General features: G+C 42.9%; 1 protein-coding gene across 7 annotated transcripts in view; it reads left to right on the forward strand.

The window, feature by feature from the left end:
* Positions 1-23,764, forward strand: part of SEMA6D (semaphorin 6D) — a 31,266-nt gene that overhangs the window by 2,136 nt on the left and 5,366 nt on the right. For 2 of the 7 annotated variants that reach the window (XM_033070426.1, XM_033070425.1), the window contains exons 2-18: positions 14,438-14,579; positions 14,946-15,057; positions 15,628-15,688; positions 15,800-15,862; positions 15,949-16,050; positions 16,271-16,361; positions 16,639-16,758; positions 17,190-17,278; positions 18,021-18,238; positions 18,347-18,478; positions 18,674-18,829; positions 18,911-19,084; positions 19,784-19,924; positions 20,025-20,102; positions 20,903-20,994; positions 21,337-21,393; positions 23,196-23,363. In XM_033070426.1, the coding sequence (XP_032926317.1) occupies positions 14,471-14,579; positions 14,946-15,057; positions 15,628-15,688; positions 15,800-15,862; positions 15,949-16,050; positions 16,271-16,361; positions 16,639-16,758; positions 17,190-17,278; positions 18,021-18,238; positions 18,347-18,478; positions 18,674-18,829; positions 18,911-19,084; positions 19,784-19,924; positions 20,025-20,102; positions 20,903-20,994; positions 21,337-21,393; positions 23,196-23,363 (1,963 nt within the window). In that variant the 5' untranslated portion in view covers positions 14,438-14,470. The remainder of the gene's footprint in view (positions 1-14,437; positions 14,580-14,945; positions 15,058-15,627; positions 15,689-15,799; positions 15,863-15,948; positions 16,051-16,270; positions 16,362-16,638; positions 16,759-17,189; positions 17,279-18,020; positions 18,239-18,346; positions 18,479-18,673; positions 18,830-18,910; positions 19,085-19,783; positions 19,925-20,024; positions 20,103-20,902; positions 20,995-21,336; positions 21,394-23,195; positions 23,364-23,764) is intronic. The other 5 variants (XM_033070427.1, XM_033070428.1, XM_033070430.1 and 2 more) reach the window with 5 other exon arrangements.

Below are 23,764 nucleotides of genomic sequence, written 5' to 3' on the forward strand. Positions count from 1 at the left end.
TTTCTAAATGTGCTTTGTGTGATGCAGGAGTGTGTGCCAGGAATACAGTGCTGGCCCTGTCAAAGCTCTACAAACCAGCTGTGTGGCTGCGGGGTTTTTCCCCCCAGCCTCTCGCGCCCTTTGAGCTGGACCATCTGAACGTTTCTGGGAATGGCTGAGCTGAGTTGTTAGAGCAGATACTTCAGCCCTTGGAGCCACCATAACTTTGCTGTCTATTTATGAAGAGCACACATTTAGATGGAGTGAACTGCATCTGTAATTAAGCATTCTGAGTTGATCTTTGATCTGATCGGTCCTGTCACGAGAGGCAAGTGAAGGAAAAGTCCACCGTGGAAGTTCAGTTCAAAGTGTATGTTAGGGATTTGTAATAATGTATCTTCTGGTCCTACTACAGTTGATCACGTTCGGGTCTCAGTTCTGGGGTTTTATGGGTTTTAAATTCTTTTAAAAACATTAGTGCACTTAACACAAGACTCGGTATCCCCTGAAGTCAGGTGTAGCCCAGTTAGATGGACAGAACCTGCAGGAGTGTTGAAATGATATGTTTGCTTGTTCTTCTGAAAAATAAAAAGCAATTTGAAGTCAAGTGGAGATCAGGGGTGAATACGGTCAGTTATCATCAAGTGTAGAAAAGTGATATGACTGAGACTGCTACAGTTCTAGCCTTTCTTTGTAAGACAAAGGAAACAATTATTTCAACAGCTTCTGTGCCTGTATAAGCTTATGTGGAGCTTACTTGTGTTGCAGTCTGATATTTTTCAAGGTTTAGACTGTGTGTTTGCTTACTGAACAGAGGAGATGATGGTTGATTACATACTCATGTTAAACATACCTCTAACTCCAGATTGATAAAATCAGATACCTTTCCACTTGATAAAGTAACAATTTGCTCCACAAGTAATTAAGAAAAGATGGAATAAGGCATATTACTGGCATTGGGTAGTACGAGTTATTTTCAGTCATAGCAACTCTGTATGTAATTAAAACAGTTCAAATGTTGCTTTCGTCAAAACTGCTGCTCAAACAGATGATCCCTTCTTATGCATCTGATAAGCTACTGCAGTTACTGTTAAAATCCATCTAAGCCATTTTATTAAGCTGTTACTTGTTCTGTGAATAGCTCACAGCCTAGAGTTCAAAAGAAAGTGGGTTCTGATTTGTTCCTGTGTCACATGGAAGAGGTGTGCAGTGCAAATGGTATTCCTGCCCTTTCGATGCTGTTTGTGGAGCTCTGTGTGTTGTCTGCCATAGCCTGCTTTCCCTCTTCATGGCTTGACAGTAATTACAGTACAGCTAATATCAGAAGTTGATTCAGTTTATTCAGACAGGAAGACTGTTGAATTGTCCCACTTCCAAAGTCAAATGTTTGTGTTAACCACAGAGATCAAATCTGTAGTGCATATATACAGCATATGAGTAGTATTTATTTCCCTAACTTTTCTTTTCCATTCGGCTTTTGTTAACTAACCCAGATTAGCATTTTAACAACCCTGAAGTGAACTTCTGCCATTCTCCCTGCTTGGACAGTGTGTGTAGACCATCCATCATCCTGTCCTTGGCCACAACAGGCTACTGGCTCCATAACCATTTGGAGCTACACAGAAACCACCCAACTGTGAACAGCACAGCTGGCTACAGCAATTTTTTCTTCCACGCCACTGGCAGCATTGTCTGGCTATGGTAACTAAAGTTAACATCCAGAACGTGAAGTTTCTTTTATTCTGGCACCCCTGCCTCCCCACTGCAGCTCGGTGTGCACACCTGAAGAAGGGAGGGCTGCAGAATAGCTGGGAGGAGTGAGGCAAGCGCTGGACTCTTTCTTTTCAAGGCTCCGGTTTGGAGGCAGCAACCTGTTGTTTGGAGTGGGATGACATTAACTCTGTCCATACTCGAGAGGGAGCTTGCTGGCTGAATCCTGTGTGTGCTCAGTGTGCAGATTGGGGTGTGCTTGGGAAGCACCAGCTACAGAAACAGAACTTGCCACTTTAACTTAGCCACACAAACTGCCAAGGAGCACAGAAAGAAATGGAGAATTTCGGCTGTGTATTTCACACATTCTTGTAGAAGCCTTTTTAGTTCCACAACGGAAACCATGTGATTTCACAGGATCTGTGCCCAGACTCTAATACTTGCTACAGATGCTTTCCTTGGTTTGTTTTGCAGATCTATGAATGCAATAGGAAAGAAGTTGTTACAGGATTTGTTCTTTTAATTCTGTGTGCTTTGAATGGCAGGTAAACAGCAGGTGAATATACTTGTGACTCTATGCTAATTTTACTTGTTGAGATTTTTGCATAATTTAAATAAATTGGCTTTGCATGGCTGTCTGTCATGTGTGAGCCACTGCTTTCTAGCTAGAAGAGAACTTTTGCTTTCAAGAGCAAAGGAGGTCAAGAGGTATTAGTGGAAAGGGAGGGGCTTGCTGGGAGTGGAGGAGCAAAGAGGTGGTGGAAGAGGAGGAGCAAGGAGCTCAGGCAAGCGACATTTGTTCTGTCCAGAATGGTTACAAACCTTGTAAACTAAATCAGTCCCTGGACAGCTTTGATTTATATTCTCACACAGCAGATTGGCCTTGGTCTGCCTGACCTTGGTAACATAACAGAGGTCGTATTTGCACACAGAGACTCTTAGTGCAAAAAGGTTTGTTGTTGCTGTTACTTTTTTTTTAACCATTACATCCAAGAGCCAGATTGCAGTCCGGTTTTCTAATTGGATAAGCACTGGAAAAGCACAGAATGAAAGGGATGTATCCTGTTCACACAGTGCATGGTTTAAAAGAAGAGAAGGCAGATGGGTACAGTGGGGCAGTGGCCTCTAGAAGCAGGAGGGCTGTGTTGACCTGCACAATCAGCAGCTGTGCTGGTGCACAAGGCACCTAAACATAGCTGAGCTGCATGTGTTGGGGACAGGGGGCACTCACGCTTTGGCATCAGAGGCAAAGGGGAGCTTTGAAGAGGGCCTGGGATGAGAATGAGGAGTTAATTGGCAGATGCGTGCTAGGGGGCTCTTCAAGTGTGTGAGGGACAGCAGGGAGGCAAACACAGAGTTGCTCATCTAGAAAGGTAATGAGTGAGCAGTGGGGACCAGCATCACAGACTGGCTGCCCACCAGCAGTGGGAGTGAAACCTCAGAAGAGAGGAGAGCTGATCAGCTGGTCACTCTGCTCAGCTATTACTGCAATAATAGGCTTTTCTTAGTGTGAGCCTCATAGTTCATCCTTATTTTACCAAATGGTCATGGCAGCTGGGACTCTGCTTTCTCCAGCAGCAGTGAAGTACCAGCTCACACCTGTGTTGGGTAGGGCCCTCCTCAGAGCTTTGCTGTGCTGTGTAACAAAAGGTATTTCCCTAAAGTGCTGCTGCCTCTTCCCAGGCGTGTGTATGGGCGCTGGGGGTGGGCAGGGACTGCAGCACCAGCACAAAGTGTTGCTGCTATTTCTGTGTCTGTCTGTCATGACAGATGCACTTTGGGGTCAAAAGAAAATCTTCTTGCCTGTCTGTAAAGCCCTTGTTTATGCTGTGCCCCCATTTAGGGTACCCCCCTCCCATGTTGTGTGAACCCCTACATGTCCCATTGGGCTGTGTAACCATCGTGTTTTGGGAGACCACAGAGAAGAAAAATGCGTATTTAATTTACAAAATCCCCTGTGTATAGTCAAGGCTGCAGTATTGAAGTTTTAGATGGCGCTTGAATGTAGCCCAGCGTGCAGGAGCGTGGCCCTGCCTGTTGGTGTGATGGTAGCTACCGAAGGGCTGTGTAGGCAGTGTGTGTGTGCTCCTGGGCAGCCCTCAGGAGTGAAATACCAGAGCACTGCCTGGTGGGTCAGTGCCCTCTGGAAACCACTTGAACCAGCCCTACCTGGAAGGCTGGAGAGGGCCCTCTGGCTCTCTGACAGTTGTCCAGGAGCCAGCTTTGGCACCCTTGTAAATATAGCTCTTGTGTGTATTGCCACCTGGGGATGAGTGCTGAAGAGAAGGGAACGGATAACAGAGGAAAAGCAGTGGTGGGAAAGCTGTCAACAGTGTGTGAACAATGTCCCCAGGTGTCTCATGAAAGGAGTAATAAGGGAGGGGGGAAATAATCTTGCAGAGTTGAATGGTTTCCTTCAATTTGCAAACTTCTCTCTGTGACAGTTTCTTTAACCCAGCACGTGTTTGTCAAAGATTAACACCGAAAAGCCAGTAATTTGTTTTTGCTCAGTAAATCATATTTTCTTCATAAAGTAAATGCTGTGTGGATATTTTTAGCGTTATGTAGGTTTTTTCCTTGATGATAACCTCAGACAAAAATAATCAAATCTCATGCTTTGGGGATTAATCTGATTTCCTGCAAGGGTATGGATAGAATTATTATTTTTTGTCTTGCATACCACTATACAGGTTTTACTGTGAGATTATGGCTTTTCCTCCCCCTAAAGCATCGGGTTTTCATCCTCACCAAAAACATAACAAACACTACTCATGGCTAAACAGTGGTCTTCAGCACCAAGCTGTGCCAGCAGGATCCTAAATGTTTGGTGCAGATGGGTAAGAAAAATAGACCTGCAGACGTAAATAGTGTGGGGGATAGGTATGATTATCTTGTCGTGTTGTTACACTGGCCAATATTACTAGTGACAACCCAAGGATTTAAGGAAACATTGTAATTGTATTGGGGATCTGGGGAGGCTGGTGTGGAAGAGAGAATGGGACAGGCTGTAATAGAAAGCTTTAAAGCCCTGAGTCTCCTTCCCTGATTTGGCACAGATTTCCTTCTGACCTTGATTCAAGCACTTGCAGTCCATATGTTACTGATTTGAATATTTTTTTTTTAAATTTTACACTGAAAGGTCTGATCTGTGCCTTCTCCGTGGCTCACTGGTCAAAATGCCAAAGTATTGTGATGCAAACATTTCCCTGTCTTGCAGAGTGAATGTTATCATGAGGTGATGGAGCCCAAGTGAAAGAGAGAGGGGGGAGAGCTGGTGTCCAGCATGGCTGTGTCCAGTTGCAAACACTGCCATGGATGGACCCTGCAGGCTGTGTTTGCTCTGTGGAAAGTGGGCAGTTCTGTGGTCAGAGTTGCCCAAACCAACACAGGGATGTGCCCAAGCGTGGGACCCAGAGCAGGGAGAGCTACGGCCGCACATTTCACCAGTCCTGTCTCCAGCCCCAAACTGGCAACAGATAGGTGTAGTTTACCTTACTGCATTTATATCAGTTTTATAACTTCAGACTGCAGGGCCAGGAGCCAGCCAGATCAAATGCTGCACTAATACATCTGATTTCTAAATAAATAAAAATAAAGTTTTCATCACTTCTCTGCATTTCTGGTAAGCCAGGTCCTCCCAAAAGACCCTCAGCACAGGCACCTCTCAAGGCATATCCCTGTCCCTCTGACCATCCCCAGGGTCTCACAGCATGACCACCAGTGTTCCCCCTCTCCCCTGTAAATATGTATATACATACTTTTACAAATACACACTTGGAGACTACAAAGGCAGTAAATGTGATAATGTGATCCAACTGTTCAGTGCTAGGCTAGAAAGAAGTATTTTTCTGCCATTATGTGAAAATTTAGCGTGACTAGAACAGAGTCTGCATTTGATTAGGCAATTTAAGAAATGGAAGAGACTTCATACTGTAGGGCAGTGCTGCAAAACAATTGCTCGGAACATGTTCTAAAATTGGTTTGCCTTCACCAGATTTCCATGTGTTTCTGCACGACATCTCAAATGAAAGTATGAGCAGTCACGTGGCAAGTGACAACATTTTGGTATTATTGTAAATAAAAGCAGCAGTTTAAACAATCCTAAGACTGAAATTAAAAAAAAAAATACCCAAACTAAAACCAAGAAAACAAAACTCTTTATTTACTGTCAGCCTGGGAAAGTAATTTCATAACACATCCTTTTACTGGCATAGTTAATCTTTAATCATAACAAGACGATAGTAATTGTTATCTTTGAGCTCAAGGTTCCTCCAGGTTTTCATGCCTGCATTTTGCACGTGTAATTGATGGTGCCCAGGAAAGGGGCAGAGCACATGCTTTGCATATACAAGTAGGTAACTGGGTGGCCAGCTACCAGATTTGTCCGTGCAGAAAAACCAAGACTAGTTAAAATGTGTTGTTCCCCAGTCTCTCTAGGCAGTATTCCTGCAGGCAAGGCTGGCTGACAGGTCCAGCCCTGAGAATGGCAGACAGAGAATACCAGCACAGTGTTTAAGATCTCCCATGTGCTTCTTGCTGGTTGAGTCCTCTCCCGTCTCTCCCTTTGCATTTTCTGCAGCCATTTACTTTCCCTCTGAAGTGAGAGCAGTGACATGCAGCAGCCTTTTCCCCAGCAGCAGCAGCTCAAGCCAGCAGTGCTCCAGCAAGGCACAGCGATGAGGTGCTGGAGGGATGTTTGTAGCAGGGGAGAGCAGTGGGTGGAAAGAAGTGATGCTTTCTGGAGTGAGGTTGACAGCAACATTGTCTGAGGCACAGCCTGTTGAACAGCAGATGTGCCCTTTCCACAGTGCAAATCCCTCTTTTCCCCGTCTGCCCTGCCTGTTGGAGCATATTCCTTCCTCCAAACCTCCCTTCCATTTCAAAACGTCCCATTCACTTCATCCAGTAGGCAAATCCTGACCTCCTGGGCTCCAGCCAGGACTGAAATGGGCAGCACTTATCTCAGGATCAGGGCTGCAGCCCTGCTCAGGGGGAAGGCTGCTCAGACTTCTTTCTGCAGGGCTGGGAGACATCAGGGCTGGCAGACAGCAGGCCCGGGGTGCTGCCAGCACCTCCCTTGGCTGTGGCGTCAGCTGGACTTGTGCAAGTTGTGCCCGAGACCTTCATTATGTCCTCACCTGCAAGTACTGGCTTATACCTGTCTCAGAGTTACCTTATCAGATGATGCTTAATCATGCTGAAATGAGTGGCAGTTTTGCTATGTAAATCGTGTTCTGCAGGCTTCCAGGAAGAACACTGACTTCCTTCACTTACAGCACTAACCCACACTTGTAGCCAACCCTCCTGGAGGGAGGAAAAGTGATACTTTGGTCTAGATTTTAGGCTGTTGTTTCAGGCCAAGGGGGGAAACTTAGGTGTTACTGAACCTACATCCAAGCCTGTATGTACTTCAGGAGTTAATCGGGTCTTTGCCATTATGGTTTAAGGGTTCTCCCCAGTTTTCAGGACAAAAGTGTTTGGGTCTAAACCACATTAATCCAAAGCATCAGACACCTCTGACACAACTGGGAGCTGGAGGTGTTCAGGACTTCACCCTGATGAGCCCCAGCTGCTTTCCCAGCAGGATGGCTTTGCTTTCCTTGGGCTGGGGGCAGGGCAGGAGTTCCTGCTGCCAGAGCTGCCCATGGGCAGGAATTAATGGAGGATCAGTACCCAGAGTATGGGACAAATGTCACTGTACTGACATTGTCTGCAGCACTCTGTGGACACTTCCACAAATAAATTTAATATATCCTAGGGCATTCCCAGCTGGGTGGGAGCAGTTTGAATTAATGAAATGCAAGTCTGCTAAAATGGTGAGTACAGAGCACTGCTTAAGTTAAAGCACCTTGCACTCCATCACTGATGGCCCAGCCCTGGCAAACTTGTAAGGAAAGCATGTCCTGCAGGAGCTTTGCAAAACTGATCTGGCCATAGATGTCAGCTGAAATCAAAGACTGGTTTCAGGTGCAGGACTTGCATGTCACCCTTATAAGGGAAGGTGGTTAATATTCAGTCTCAAAAATTAACTTAAAATAACCATAATTGAGGCAATCACCTACAGTTTATTTGGCATTTTATTTCCTTTCCTGCTGAAACTATCTGGTGTTCAAGTAAATTTCTGATCACAGGAGAATTTAGCCCTCAAAGTGCTTCTAATCAACCACTAAACACTTGCATCATTAAAAGTCACCCCATCCATTTTGCAAGTTCTGTCAGCTCGTTCTAGAGCAAGAGGGGTGCGCTTGCTGCAACGTTCAAAGCCTGCAAACAACTGAAGTGTAGCTGGCAGTGCCATAAGCCAATTAAGATGAAAGCTGTGATACTCACTGGTAGGGTTTCATCACTTTAATATTAAACTATCTTTTTTTACTTAGGCATAGATCAAGAGGTGTTAATGCAGAATCCTTAAAAGAAGTCAAGTATTATCTTAAAATAACAGACCTGTTATTTGCACTTTCATGCTCAATTAATATCTCAGCTCTAAATATCCTAAATTTTTTCTTCAGAGCTGCAGACTTTAAAGTTGTTATAAAAAGTAAGGATGGCTGCATACTGCAAGTGTACATTTGGGAGTAAGTTTGTAGGACAGAAAGAGTTTTTATTACTTATTCATTCATGCTAAATCATGCTTCATGTTCCTGAAAGGGACTACAGGAATTAAGTACCTTTCTTTCGTTTTAACCACAAATATTTTCCTGTGTTTTTTGATAATTAGCTGAAACAATCTGTCACCAAGTTCCACAACATGAATTTATCACATCATAGAGAATCTCTAAGATTTGAATGTACAGTAAACCTCTGTGTCAGACATTGCCTTCAGGAACTTTACTGAAGTCAGCCTTCATTAGAAGAAACACTTACTGGAATGACATTAGAAAGAATTATAAAGAAAATCACGCTTGCATTGATGCTGGCTGTTGTATCCCTGTTTGGGGAGGACTTACCACACTATAATGCAATTGCATCATTGGAAAACCTATGTATAGATATGACCTAAAATGGGAATCTAATCCCCTGCCTTTCGTATCAGAAATACTAATACAGATTTTTAAGGCAAATGTTGCATTCTGTGTGGAATACTTTCTGGCTTATGAGCAAATGACTCATCATGAACATTTCACACAGTAAGACATAGGAAAAAACGACCAAGACCAAAAAATAGAGATAGAAAAAAGAATTGTTGGCTCCCCCTCTAGAGTTTGAAGCATCAGACCCTGGGCTATGCTGGTCTTGTATTGTGATGGTACAAAAAAGCTCCATTTTCATGTTTCGATTACCAAAACACACTTTGGCCTGGTTCCCCCAAGTGTGGGGCTCTGCTCTGGAGTTATTTTATTCCAGTCACAGCAGGGATTAGGTGCTGTTCTGGGTGAATGTTCTGTGGTTGCCAATGTGTACATTTCTACAGCTCCCCTGAAGGCAGCCTGTACCACCTTCGTGTATTTTCTTCTGAAAAGACTGGCCTGGTCCACAAACCAAAATTGAGCAGCACTCTCCCTTTCTGTACTCTGCACTCGCTGGGAGCTGTGTTCTCTCTGCAGCTGCCTCTAGAAGTTGAACTTCTCCCACCTGGAAGCAGTTACCATCAGAAGTAAACTCAGGTGCAAATCCTTAGCCCCCCTAAAGCAGAGTCATTTCCAGCAGGCTTTTAACTTCATGAAACCCAGAATTTGAACCTTACCCTTTTCAGGTAGAGTTTTTTAACTGCTCTTAGTAGACCATAAGTGATTTGTACATCAAAAGATAATCCCTGAGGCTGCAGTAAACAAGATTTTTAACCTTTCTATGCTAGCCTTTTGCATCCAAAACAAAAAAAGGAGAGAGGTGCTAAACACAAGTGAGCTCCCATTCAGCCTTTATTTGGCTGCAGGTGGAATCTGTGACTTGCTGTAGCCTGGCCAACAGATCTTTGTTGCTTGAGTGTTCTTCTGGTTAAAGAGTTTCAAGGCAGTGCTTTGGCCAAGGGCTCAGTGCCCCAAAGCCACTGTCCAGGCGTGCCCTGTGCCCCTCAGCAGGGCTTGTCTCAGGGGCTCCGTGGAAGTTGCTGGGTTTTGCACAACATCAGCTTTGCTCCACATCAGGGACTGAAGTCTCAGCTGTAGGCCCTGAGAAACTTGTTGAACATCTGTGAACAAGCAGCAGTAAAATATTTTTTTGTTTTGTTTTGACTTAACTTTTATTATTAGAGTGGTTTTGTGCTCAAAATTGCAGAAGGTGCTATCTGAGAAAGACACTAGTCAGTGCCTTTGCACTAATTAGTGCCCTCAGGGAGCCATTTGCATGCAGGAAGAAACAGGACAGCAGGGATTTCCTGATTTGTCCAAGTCCTGTCAGCTGGGATTGTGGGAAGCCACATCAACATAAATTGTCTAGGCTCAGCATATTACTAATCAATTCTGCCTGTCCCCTCTCAACATTATGGCCAACTTGTAGTTCCAAGCACAGAGGGGATCCTTGGTCTCACCTAACAGCCCGAGTCTGGTGGAGGAGGAAGGTGATGGAGTCATTCACTCAGCTTTTTTATTTCAACCCTTTCCTCCATTCCTTGCCAAACTCTTCACAAGTGAGCTAAATTTTGGGCTGTATCTTTTGTTCTGACCTGCCTTGAACTAGAGCCTGGATTTGCTGTACTGCACTCCTGTCTGTGCTTAGCATTTTGAGAAGCATTTTTCGTGTTAAAGAGATTTTTAAGAATTTTTTTTTTTTTTCAGTAAGTAGAAGATATTGCATCAGTCTGGTTTGAATCCATTTTATATGTTGCTTCTCCCCAGCTGGCTGAATGCCCTTTCCCTTCCCCCTTCTCTTTTACGTGGCAGTGCACAGAAAGATGATTGATGGAGCGTCACCAGCACGTTGTCAAAGGCTGGAATAGATTAATGGGCAAGAAACACCAGCCTGTTCCCCTTCATGTGTGATTGTTTGAAGGCAGGCTCATATTTTAACAGAAATTATATCCTGCTTCTCTGGATTCCCCCAATCAGGAATTGAAGGATGGGATTTCTATCTGAGATTGAAAGGTGGCAGCCACAAAGAGCCAGTTTATTACTTGGGACAACTGCCTGCCTCCCATCCGACCAACAGCATCTCCCTGAGGCCTGCTTCAGGCAGCTGCTTGCCTCCTTAACAAGGTGGATTTTTGCCACCAGTTAACATTTATACCTCTAGTTCTTCCTCCTTGCAGACACAAATCATTATGGCATGGGCCAGGAGGCCAGAGGAGCTCTCATCTGTAAGCAGCTTTTCACCTGAGGGACACTGGTCGGTGTGCCCATGCTGCAGGGAAGGAGCACATCTGACCCCAAGCAGCTCAGAACCTTTGAAAAGGCTTTTTTGGTGGTTGGCCTTGGTCATAAATTCAGTCTTGATCTGTGCCTCAACTCCCCAGCTGCAAAACAAGGATAGCAATATGGTAATTTCCAAGCATTGCACTTGCCATGGATTGTTTTCTAGCAGAAATGCTAGGAATGCAATTTATAAGTGAAATTAATCAAAGACTGGGCTGAATCCTGGCAGGGGAAAATATTCAAACCCAGAGTATGAATGTTTTCTGCATTTTCTTGGAGGTAGACATTGCCAGCATTTCGTAATCAGCTATTCCAGGCCTAACAGATATTTCAGCATTGTTATTTGCAGTCCCCAGTAGTGGCCTCCACTAAAAGGTTTGAATGTGGCAGGAATTACGTCTTTCACACCAGTCTATCTGTGCCTACCAGAAGGCTACACCTGGCTGTCATAAACCCCTGCTCCAAGGGCTAGATGAGCCCATTTTTCTGATTATCCAGGAAACAGCTGTTCTTCCCAGTTTATTCTCTCTTCAGTGGTTCTGATCTCAAGCCTGTGTCCAACCAGATAAAAGCTGCATTTAAGAGCCTCTTGAAGCAGGTGCATTTTCTTTTCATATGTAGCTGTAAAGCAGAGCTACTGTTAATATTCTTTTAATAATTTTACAAGCAAAATAATAAAGAAATCTGTACTTGTTGCCTGGCTGGTGAGAAGTGATTACCTGTGGTTTGCTGAACCAGTGCAGCTCTCTGTGTGCCTTCTGCCTTGTCATGACAAAGGTCTGTGCTTCATGGTGGTATTTTCTTTGATAGAGATTGTGACAGATGATGTTTAGTCAGAAAAGATTGCTGAACGTAACTATTCCTGTCCTATATGCTCTTGGGGTTCATCTCTGGAGTATCCTGAGATCTTTGAGTGTTTTTTGGGGAAAACATAAATGTGAGTTTGTTTCTGCTCTGGATGCAGCCTCTGGCAAAACACATCCTTTGGATTTACATTTACAAAACTTCTCGTTCTTTTAGGGAGTTTGATACCCTGCCTGAAATTTGAATCAATTTGGGAGAACTAATACTTTGTTTACCTGGCATTTGAGTTGTTTCCTGTTTGCTTTTGTGATAGCTTGCTGCATGTTGGCCGTGATAATCATGACCTAAAAACAAGTTGCCCTTTGACAATTGTGACCTAAAAACAAAAACAAATTGCCTTTTTTCTGTAGTCATTTCCTGGAGTCCAGAAATCAGTATCTGCCTCTGTAAGGCAGGTTACACGGAAGTTTTGTAATTGTTGCCCCAGTCAGTTCTTCCCAGATGGAGCACTGGAAGGAAAAAGAGACTTCCTATTACATGCCCCTGCTTGGTACAGGTGGAACTTGGACAGTTTGCAAGTTGTGTGCAATTTGAAGCCAGGCCAGGGTCTCTTTGAGTCATGCTGTGGGCCACAAGCAGCCTCATCTCCTGTGCTGACTGCAGCCTACATGTCTGGGAGAGCTTCTTGCTCTTTGGCAATTTGTATTCATTTGTTCTCCAAGAAAACAAGGCTTCAGGGAGGACTTTTACTAAGCACCTTATAGATGTTGCTGTGCACCGACTCAACATGCAGTTTATGTGTCTCTCCATTCTCTTTCACTGGAAAAGGAGTGGGCTGGATATTTGGAGCCTGTTTTTCCTTACAAAAAGCCCAAAAAAAAGAGATTGTGTAAGCATTAATGATTTGTTATTGTGTCTGGGAGCCACAGTGCTGCAGGACTTTGCTCTAATGGTGCTTTCACAAGAAAGAACTAATTTGACTAACTTTATTAATTCCAGTTTGTTTTAAGTTTGCTCATTAGTAATTTAACGCAAGATGCTTCAGCTGAAGAGGCCATGTCAGGACAAGGAAGAGCAGAGGGAAAGTGCCAGGAATCATTAGTGTTTATTAACCACTGCACTCATCAATCTTGACTAAGAGCACAGCCCATTCGTTCTGGACTGGTGGACTGAGATACAGAAATATCATTAACAGTGGGAAATGCTTCTTTCCAGGTCAGGCTGTAATGGGCAAGCATCCAGACAACACCCCCACCCCCATCCCCAAATGTTCCCAGCCTTTCAGCTGGTCAACTGACAGCTCAGCAGCCTCTGGAAGGAGGAAGCCCTTCCCCTAGCCAGCCATAGTATCAATTAACAAATACAGCATTTTCGTCCCCCATAAGCATTAAGGCTAAGTGTTGTTATGAAGGGTTTTTTAATTGCTTTTCAAATTATTAAATGATTAATACTTTTGTGCTTTGCTGGATCAGATCTGGCACTTTGTGTTGGCACCATGTTCTTCTCACTGAAAGTCTTGAAACATTAAAATGGAAAGGTTTCTCCTTTTTTTTCTGTTTAGACAAAGCGTTTAATAACCAATTTCAGCAACTGCAAGGCACTGAGCTGATGACTCAGAGCTCTGACCTGTGAGTTGGGGCTGAATGAATGCCTCCAAAAGGTTGGAGGAGGGAATAATACTGCATTTGCCAGGTTTCTAATGAGAAATATGACCCCTGCCCAGTCCACTTGCAGTCATTAAGGATCACATTTCACTTTGAGATGTGTTTTCTTGCATCCTACCCAAATTGCAACTTGAGTAGTTACATTCTGCTCACTAAAATATCCCTGTGGTTTAATTGAAGAAGTTATGTTTCCCTTCCCCTCTTAAAAGCTTTGTTGTATAATGTTGTAGTGCTGTCATGATCTCTGCTCTCTGATCTACAGAGCACACACACACGACCCCCAGGTGAAAGCCTCTGAAGCCTTCAGCAGTAGGAAACAGAAGGAGGGGGAAAGTGGCTCAACATTGCATCCCCATTTGAGCCTCTTGCCACCCTTGTGAAATGTGTGACAACACTGTCACACTGCAGGGGCAGCCTTTTGCGTTCACATGTGTAAATCACTGCACCAAGGCGAAGTGTCAGGTGCCTGCTCCTGGGCATAGGTCTGTGACAATGGCACATGGGACTGAGTGCTGTGATGGCACAGCCTGGGAACCAGCAGTGGCATTAAAACAGAGCACGGATGTTCAGACACACTGTGTGTGTCATGACGTTTTGTGAATGAGATTTAGGTCCTTTATGGGAAAAGGGTTTGTGTTGGATGACATTTGGTGATTGAGGGGATGGAAAAAGATTGCAGTTTAATTAAAATTCTAATCCCAAATTTGGCAATTTTTCTTGCCAGGTCAGCAGCCTGTATGTACTATTTCTGATTCTGTGAATTAAATGGGCTGACAGTCATCAGCTTCTTCAGAAATACCCGTAAATCCACTAGAAATTAGCAAACACCAATATGTTTCAGAGCAGCTTGGAGCAGGGCTGTGGCACGCAGCAGTTTCCCATCAATGTCTCCTGCTGCCAGTGCTCAAATCCAAACAAACCCCTCTGGAGCAGCAGGAAGTGGTGTGGGTGTCCCGTGCTGCTGCAGGCTCACGCTGTGTCCCTGTCCCACAGGTAGTTGAGCAGTGCTGTCGCCTGTGCCCAGCCATGAGGCTCCCCGTGCTCTGTGCCTTGGTGACGCTGCTGAGCCTGTCCCGCTGCCGCGCCGTCAGCTTCCCCGAAGACGAGGACCCCATCAATGTTGTGGACTACCACTGTAAGTCATCTGCTAAACACCAGGGAAAAAGTTCTAAGGTTGATTTTCTTTTCCTTGCCCCACCCCCCCACAGGAAATTTTAAAAAAAATCTGATTCCTTTCAAATTGAAATGTGTTTACTGGCTTTGTATCTTTAATAGAACACTTAATCATTTTCTTAAAAAAGCAATCAGAAATACAGCAATAACTTCAGGAAAAAGAACATTTGCTGACATTAGCCATCTTTTCCTCATTTATATTCAAGACATTACTCAAGGAATTTAGTTTAAACCCTTCTACACCTAGTATATACAGCTAATCAATGCCATATATTGATTCTTTAGCTCTATAATCCTGAGTGATGGTGTAGCCCATTTTTACTTGCAGATTCAAGGCAATATCCAGTATTTAGAGGACGCCCTTCAGGCAATGAATCTCAGCACAGACTGGACTTCCAACTAATGTTGAAAATTCGAGACACACTTTATATCACTGGCAGGTAATTTTCCTTCACTCAGTTCATTAGATTAAAATTCTTTTCTCTTCTGGTTTTGCATTTATGTGTAAAATTCATTTAGAAAAATGTGCGGAATATGATAAAAATTAGAATGGGGGCAGAATTTCCCAGAGAAATATACCATATCTATGGCCAGTGCATGAAAATTGGATTTGAAGGCTGCAGTTACTGTAGTTAAGCTTAAACCAATGATCAAATGCTTTTTTCCCTCTTTTATATTACTGCCCTGCCTGATAAAAACCTCTCCTGATCATTTTAAACTTGGACTGACACGTCAGGGCTGTAGGAAGTGAGGATTACACACTTGCATTTTTACAGACCAGGTTAGTCCTCAGCAGAATGGGCAGACAGGGATGGACAGACTGCAGGTGCTGTCTCAGGACCACACCAATGAAAATCAAAGCCACTCCATGTTACCCATGAACAACCTTCTCCCATTTGCACCGAACACAGAAAATCCATTAGCATTTCATTCTGAAAATAGATTTATCTTATCAAATAAAGAGGCACAGAATTAATGAATTTACTGCTGTCTTTTTACTCTGCAAACAGGGACCAGGTTTACACTGTAAACTTAAATGAAGTTCCAAAATCAGAAGTTATCCCAAGCAAGGTGAGTAGATGCCTGGAAAAGGAGAGATGTTTTCTTTGGTTTTAATGGTTTCTTTAAAAGAATTTGCTGTGACAAGGAATTCAAATGTTCCTTTCTGGTCTGCTTTAACAGAAATTAACATGGAGATCAAAGCAGCAGGACAGAGAGAACTGTGCTATGAAAGGCAAACATAAAGTAAGTTTAGGACACTACAGAAAAATGCCACTAATATTTATTATATACATGGAGTTTGTGATTAATACATCTCACTCTCTTTTCAGGATGAATGCCATAACTTCATTAAAGTCTTTGTTCCAAGAAATGATGAGATGGTATTTGTGTGTGGAACAAATGCATTTAACCCCATGTGCAGATACTATCGGGTAAGAGAACTGAAGATGTCATTAATCTGTTACTGGTTCTGCTTGCACTGGTTATGCCATAGCAAATACATCCAGTGTGCCTGGAGAGTGCTTCAAGGTGAAATAAAACCAGACAGAAGCCAATGTGCTGAATTAAGTTTTGTGGAAAGACAATGTTTTGCTTTTGTGCCAGTGCACAAAATAGAAATGACACTATCACCCATTTATTTTTCTTCTCTAGTTGAATACATTAGAGTATGATGGGGAGGAAATTAGTGGTTTGGCAAGATGCCCATTTGATGCCAGACAAACCAATGTCGCCCTCTTTGCTGGTAAGAACTTTTACTTGTAATGAGTCTAAATGATTAATGACACCAAAGGAGACAGAGAGCTTTTAAAGCAAGCACAGGAAAGCTAAAGGTGTCATGGTGCCCCTGCTCTTAAATTTTTTAAGGGGCCTCCAAAGGATTAGAAGCTGACCTGTTAATAAATAGGTTACAGCAGTCTGGGGAAGTGTGACAGTAAAGAAATGGGGAAAAATACAGGCTAGTCAGGATTCTCTGGATTATTAAAGGCCTCTTAATACCATGTCTTCAACTTCCATTTTAGATGGAAAATTGTATTCGGCAACAGTAGCAGATTTCCTGGCAAGTGATGCTGTTATTTATCGCAGCATGGGGGATGGATCTGCCTTAAGAACAATAAAGTATGACTCCAAATGGATAAAAGGTAATTTGGGGAGCATTTTCCCATACACATGGCAAATGTCATTTCAGTGGCACAGAAGGTCAGGTTATTCACAGCCAGCCTGGTTTACACATATGCTACAATGTCAGCATGTATGAGGCTTTTGGAATATTAAAAATTTGCTTAATGAAAAAAAAAGACAAAATTTTTGTTAAATGCTTCAATAAATGAATGTGCAGTAACAAAATACCTTATTTGAAATACAGTTTCTGTGGGGCCATTTAGCCAATGCTAAAGACTTTAAGTTCGTTTAAACTCCAGTGCACCTGTGTTTGGACATCCTAAAGTATCTGGAAGACTGTAGCTCACATTGGCTGTGGGGACCTGGGGAGGAGCTGCCAAGTCTCACAGTGTCACTGTTCTGTGCCCATTGAGCAGTTCTTGAAGTAACTGCTCCTTGCTCTTTCTTACAGAACCACACTTCCTCCATGCCATAGAATATGGGAACTACGTTTATTTCTTCTTCCGAGAAATTGCTGTAGAGCACAACACTTTAGGCAAGGTCAGTATCGTCACCATGAGCTTTGAGTCATAGCAGAAAGAGCTCATCCTAAAACAGCATCAGGAACTAGCACAGCTCATAATGTGAAGGAGGAACTAGGACAAAGCTTGCACAGTTTTACCACGGTTATAATTTACAGGGAGGGCAGAAAAAGAGAACTAGAGCAGTGCATTCTTCAACCAAAAAGCTGTTTCTGTTCTCTGGGCCTCGCTGTTAGTGAGCTCGCTACAGGTGTCTTTCCATGTGCTGTTGCCTTAGTGGTGCTGTTGCCTTAACTCTTGTGCCAAGTACTGGAAAAGCTGAGGGTGTTTTCATGCTTATTAAAGAAACAAAAGAAAACAACACAAAAGAAGAGTTTCAAAGAAGTTTCTCCAATGTCCCTGGATATTGAATAATTCAGTCATGCCAGTACAAAGTATAATACTCATGCCTCACCATGGAAGGATATTCTACAATAAATTATTAAATCCCTTACACATGGTTAATTGAAGTCTTTAAATCTCATTAACAATATGATTTGGAAGGCAAAAAGGGTGGGAGCAAGCTGTGGAGATGCGTTTGCTCAGTGATACATTATGATGCCTGTGCATTACGACCTGAACATCATTTGCTTTCATCTTCTCTGTGCAGCTTCCTATTAACAGCATTATCTTGGTGTTTTATTAAGAGCTCAGAAACAAGCACTGTTTCCATTGCATCTCTCAAGCCTCTCTCCCTTTTTCTGTCTTTTTGCCTTTTGCAGGCTGTGTATTCCCGTGTGGCACGCATCTGCAAAAACGACATGGGGGGCTCCCAAAGGGTCCTGGAGAAGCACTGGACATCCTTTCTGAAAGCTCGGCTCAACTGCTCAGTTCCTGGGGATTCATTCTTCTACTTTGATGTTCTGCAGTCTATCACAGACATCATAGAAATCAATGGAGTGCCCACTGTTGTGGGTGTATTTACCACACAGCTCAACAGGTAAGAGATGAGCAACCTTTCATCAAAGGCAGATCTCGGGGTTCTCTCTTACGCTGAGATTGGTGCCTTGTAATCCAGGTTGTTGAAACTACTTTTCAAATTTTACAGCATCCCTGGTTCAGCAGTGTGTGCTTTCAGCATGGATGACATTGAGAAAGTCTTCAAAGGGAGATTTAAAGAACAAAAGACTCCTGACTCTGTTTGGACAGCTGTTCCTGAAGACAAAGTACCAAAGCCAAGGTAAAAGGTTCTTACTCCTGATGTCATAACATGGTCCCTGTAAAGAGCTACCTTAAATCAGCTGCACTCTTGAGTGCCTTGTTGGGTAAAACCCAAAGCAGAGCTTGACACCTCAGCCATAAGGATGCTCATTAACTGGCTGCCTTCTCTCATTAACTAAAATATCAAGAGGGAAAAATATTGTTCTCATTTCAGGCCTGGCTGCTGTGCAAAACACGGCCTAGCAGAGGCTTACAAAACCTCCATTGACTTCCCAGATGAAACACTCTCCTTCATCAAATCTCATCCTTTGATGGACTCAGCTGTTCCCTCAGTCACTGAGGAGCCCTGGTTTACCAAAACACGTGTCAGGTATGACAGTTCCAAAGTAACACCTGTGAAAAGGAAAACAAGAAAACTTGCTGATAATGATGTGCCTTCTGGTCTTGCTAGATACAGATTGACAGCAATTGCTGTAGACCACGCTGCTGGACCCTACCAGAACTACACAGTCATATTTGTTGGCTCCGAAGCAGGAGTAGTACTTAAAATCTTGGCAAAGACCAGGCCTTTTTCTCTGAATGACAGCATATTACTGGAAGAGATTGAAGCATATAATCATGCAAAGTAAGTATTACCAGAACATCTAAGCTCTTCATCTAGTCCTTGGTACCTAGCTAAAAAAGATTGTGGTAAACTAGCTCATTATCACCAACATCACTGCTTGTTTTTAATTTCATCGCGTTCCTCATATTGAATAACCTGAAAGTATTTGGTCACTTGCCATTTTGCATGGGTTGAATGAACAACCTAATTCCACTCCAGTGACGTCAGTGACATGGTCTAATTCTCCTGCAAATACTTCTGAAACGTCAGAAGTATTTGGTGATGTTAAAAAGAAATGATCTGTGCTTATCTTGAGGGTTGCTCAGGAGTGGCTGATAGTGTATAACCTATATCTGATCATTTTAAACTTGTTTATTTTTTGGCACAAAGAATTTGGGAGTGGAAGCATTCCAATTAGACTCTCCAACCATCCAATATAGGATTCCTCTTTTGCTGTCTTATGATATTTATGCTGACTGAAACAACAAAGAAAATGGATTTGGATTTTTTTTTTCCTATGTAGCAAACTTCTCACTTAGCTGTTAGCAGGAGCCAGAAGCCAGAGGTTTGTTTAGCAATGTCTCAGTGAAGAGCAGTAGGTTACATTTATGTGTATGAAAAGTTTCTGTTCGGTAGCTACACAGACAATACATGAAATGTTCACTGCACAAAGTAGTACAGTCACTAAAGCAGTGACCTGCCCTTGTTTTTGCTGACCAGGTGTAATGCAGAAAGCGAGGAGGACAGAAGAGTCATTTCCCTCCAGATGGACAGAGACCACCACGCTCTGTTCGTGGCATTCTCCAGCTGCGTCGTTAGAATTCCCCTGAGTCGCTGCGAGCGCCACGGCTCATGTAAAAAGTACGGCTCCGTTCCTGAACTGCCCCTAAAGCAAGGGCACCAGCATTTCTTAGGAAGGAAGTAAAAAATGCATGATTTTGTGGGGTTTTTCTCTTGCAAGGGCATGTATTGCTTCACGGGACCCGTACTGTGGCTGGTTAGACCATGAGGCGTGTGGAAGAGTGACACCAGGCATGCTGTAAGTACTCCTTAAGTTAGGCCAGCATCTCTAAATGTGCTTCACAGACCCCACGAGCTCATGTCCTGTGCCTCTGCCCTTGCACACAGTCACTAAATCTCTGGTTTTTTTTAAGAATTTTTTTCAATGCACTGTATGTGTAAGAGAACAGAATGCTAAGTCTGGCCTAATTCTGGAACCTCAGGGTGAAGACTTGCTTTCAGTGGGAGTTTTCCATGTGTAGGAGGACAGGCAGACCTGTAGGAAGAGCAGTTGAAACAGGAAGGCAAGCAATTGCAGCATGCAAACCTGAGCAGCTCCAAGAGGACAGGACGCAGTATCCCCCTCCCAGGCATGCTCATGGTCAGGCACAGGCAATTTGCAAATATGAAAGCACAGGATTCACAGTGGGAAGAGCAAGGTTGTGCCTCTGCACTGGAGCTGGGGTGTTATATATGCATACCAAAGGCATTTTGCACAAATCAAGTCTGTAATATATGGTGCACTAGCAGCTGTATCTTAAAAAGAGGCCTTTGTAGCAGGCCAGTGCAAACTTTAACTGGTATAATTGGATGGTTGTATCTAAACCCAAGAGCATGCCCAGTGGAGAAGACATGATGTAGTTGCTAAAAAAAAGGGATTTTTTTTCCTTCTATTTCCTGGCATAGGCACACACAGTTTTAAAGCTGGACTATCCTGTACATTTTGTACAATCCTTTGGGCCATACACTGTCTGTTGTGTATGTTTCCATCTGCTGCTTCCAGAAAAAAAAAACCAAAACAAACTCCATTTATATCCTTACTAATACTGTTAATTGCAGGTTCTCTTTGTTTGTTTCATACAACCACAGCACTGGAGGATACCTACAAGATGTGGAATATGGCAACACAGCACAGCTTGGGGACTGCCATGGTAAGGCACAGTCACTGCTGCTCCTTTGGAATGTCTCACCATAGTCTGTGGCCACACCTCACTGTGGATGTTAAATTTCTGATGAGCTTTTCAGTAACATGATGAACACATCACCTGGTGTTACTGTGAATGTTCACAAAGCTGAGCTTTTTAGTCCTGGGTGGCAGAGTTTTTCTCTTTCCTTCACCAGTTTACAGCTATTTGGGGTCTACAGCAAAGTATTGAAGAATTTATTTTTTGAACAGTGATATTTTAGTTTTTATTTTCCATTACTCAGGTTTGAGATCTTTTGCTTTCTTTCTGTTACTTTTTACTGATTACTTGTTCCTTTAATTCTTTTAGAAATTTTGCCTACTACAGCTACACCAGATTACAAAATATTTGGCGACCCAACATCTGGTTAGTTTTTTTTAATTTTTTTGAATTAATGACCTTTACTTTCCTTCAGTTCAGCATTTTCAGCCCTTTTTTCCTTCCTTTTGCACAGTTGGCAATCCTCCATTTTTGTGCTTTTACTCATGTTCCCACTGATGGTAAAGATAGTCAGACTCTTCTCACTCAGCACTTCACCCTGTGTAGCCGCATGTTAACAGCTCATTATTTATTGAGACATCTTTTATTAAAGAGCCTGATTAACATAGATGACATCTTCACTGCACGAAGTCCACTAAGCTTTACTCTTGATCCCCAGCCATGTGTTTGTGAATGCCCCTCTTGGTCATCTCTAGTAGATGAATGGCAGAACTTCATCATCTTCCTCCTTACCTCTCCTTTTCTCTTCTCCTTCTTTCCCAGCAAGCTTTTTGCTCAAATACGCATTTTCTAAAATGTGTATTTCTTTATTTTTGAAATGCTTTAAAGTAGTTGATGCTAATGGAAAAAAATTTAACATCACGAACTGTGTAGCTGAATAAGAAATTGTGTAGACAAAAGTGGCTTAGAAAAAATGTTGTGCATTGTTGTCAGATGGACTTTTCTCCCCCAGTGATTTTTCTAATAAAGTGTTCACCACCAGCCCCTGGTGTTCAGGGACAGCCAGTGCTCCTCTGTTGAACTCAAGAGCAGAACCTGTGTTGACTTCAACAGGAGCAAGACTCAGCCCTTATTTTCCAGTCTTTGCTTTTGGAACTTGGGTCTTTGCTTTCAAACCAAGGGCACATTTCTGACTGACAAATAGGACAATAATCTATTTGTATGTTAAATTTGTAAGAGTGCAACAAGAACATTATTTGTGGTTTGGTTTCTGACATTTTCACTTCTGTAACTTGACAAGAAGTAACATTTGAGACAAATATTTTCCAGATCTATTTACCCACAATGCAAGCTAGAGACTCACTTAAGGAAAAACAAAACAAAACTGTCACACAGAAATGCTGCCTGGCTTTATGAGTGTTTATCTACTGAATTTTCAAAGTGATATTTTATGACACAGATACAATTGAACCTTATTTTCAAGTCCTGAGTGAGTGTGCTTTTGAAGTACATTTCTCAAGTCTGCTCTCGAGCCGCAGACCTTCCCGCCTAAACCTACTGGGGCAGTGAACACAAAATACTCCAGGGTGCAAATGAGACTGAACTGCAAACCCAATCTGATGAGTTTCCTCCTCTGTGCATTTTCACGTAGGCTGTGGTGGGTCTGTTCAGCAAACATATTGCAGAGGAGCCAGAACCTCTGCAGCATTGTTCCTTAGGAACCATTACAAAATAGGGGTTAAAAACATTCCTTTTATCCCCACCTGCAGAAATGGCTCATTCAGCAGTTCCTGGTATACCATAATAGCAGTAATGGAGCTGATCTGGTTTCTCAGGCATAACCTGTCATGACTGTGTATTGTTCCAAGTAACTTCTTTTTTTTTTAACATGTTTAAAAGGCAGCCAAGTATGTTGTCTCCAGTGAAGAATATAGCAATTAAGTAGACCAAGTTGTGCTTTTCATCCCCACAGTTGCTTACTTTAACTTTTGCACTGCTTTCACGGTTGACTTCTCTGGCTTTTTGGCTAGCAGCTGTTGAAGTGTAAATGTACTATTTTCATACTTCCAGTTTTGAAGTAATTGATTTTAATCAGCCATCTGTACTTCTGCAGAGTGTAGGGGGGGATCACAATTTGCTCTGACATGTAACTCCCATAAAATACTGTGTCCAGCTATAGCTTAGATGTGCCATGAAACACATTAATAAAAATCTGTTTGCCACCACAGACATGGAGTTCTCCTCAGCTTCCATTACCACAATGGCAAGTATCCCAGTTATATCACCTAAAGTGATTGGTTCCTGGAAACCTAAAGTGACTGGCTCTCGGAAATTTGTAGTTCAAGATGACCCAAACACTTCTGATTATTCTGATCCATTATCAGGTGTCCCAAAGGGTAAGGCCTTACCAGGGAATACATTGCAGCTGAATGGAAACCTGATAGTCTCAGCATTGTCTAAGGCTTAAGTTAAATGTGACAGCCATGATTGTTGGGCTCTATTTTACACCCATTTCCTGTGAGTATGCAGACAGTGCAATCATGTTTTTCATACCTACTTATCCCATGGACAAAGTGCTACTTTTAGAGCTTATAACGGGAAACACAGAGAAGCTCACCCTTTCAATCCTGTGGTGGTCCAAAACTCCCATTGAAATCAATGGCAGTTCTGGAAACATTAAAAAAATTGTCTTCAAGACCTATCTGCACCTCTGTTTATTGTTTTCAATCCAGTCTAGTTTGGCTTAGGCTGTTAGTCCTCATGAATGGTTGCTTATCTTTCGGGGTTTTTTTCATTT

The sequence above is a fragment of the Catharus ustulatus genome, chromosome 12 (assembly GCF_009819885.2).
Source record: "Catharus ustulatus isolate bCatUst1 chromosome 12, bCatUst1.pri.v2, whole genome shotgun sequence".
Taxonomy (NCBI): Eukaryota; Metazoa; Chordata; class Aves; order Passeriformes; family Turdidae; genus Catharus; species Catharus ustulatus.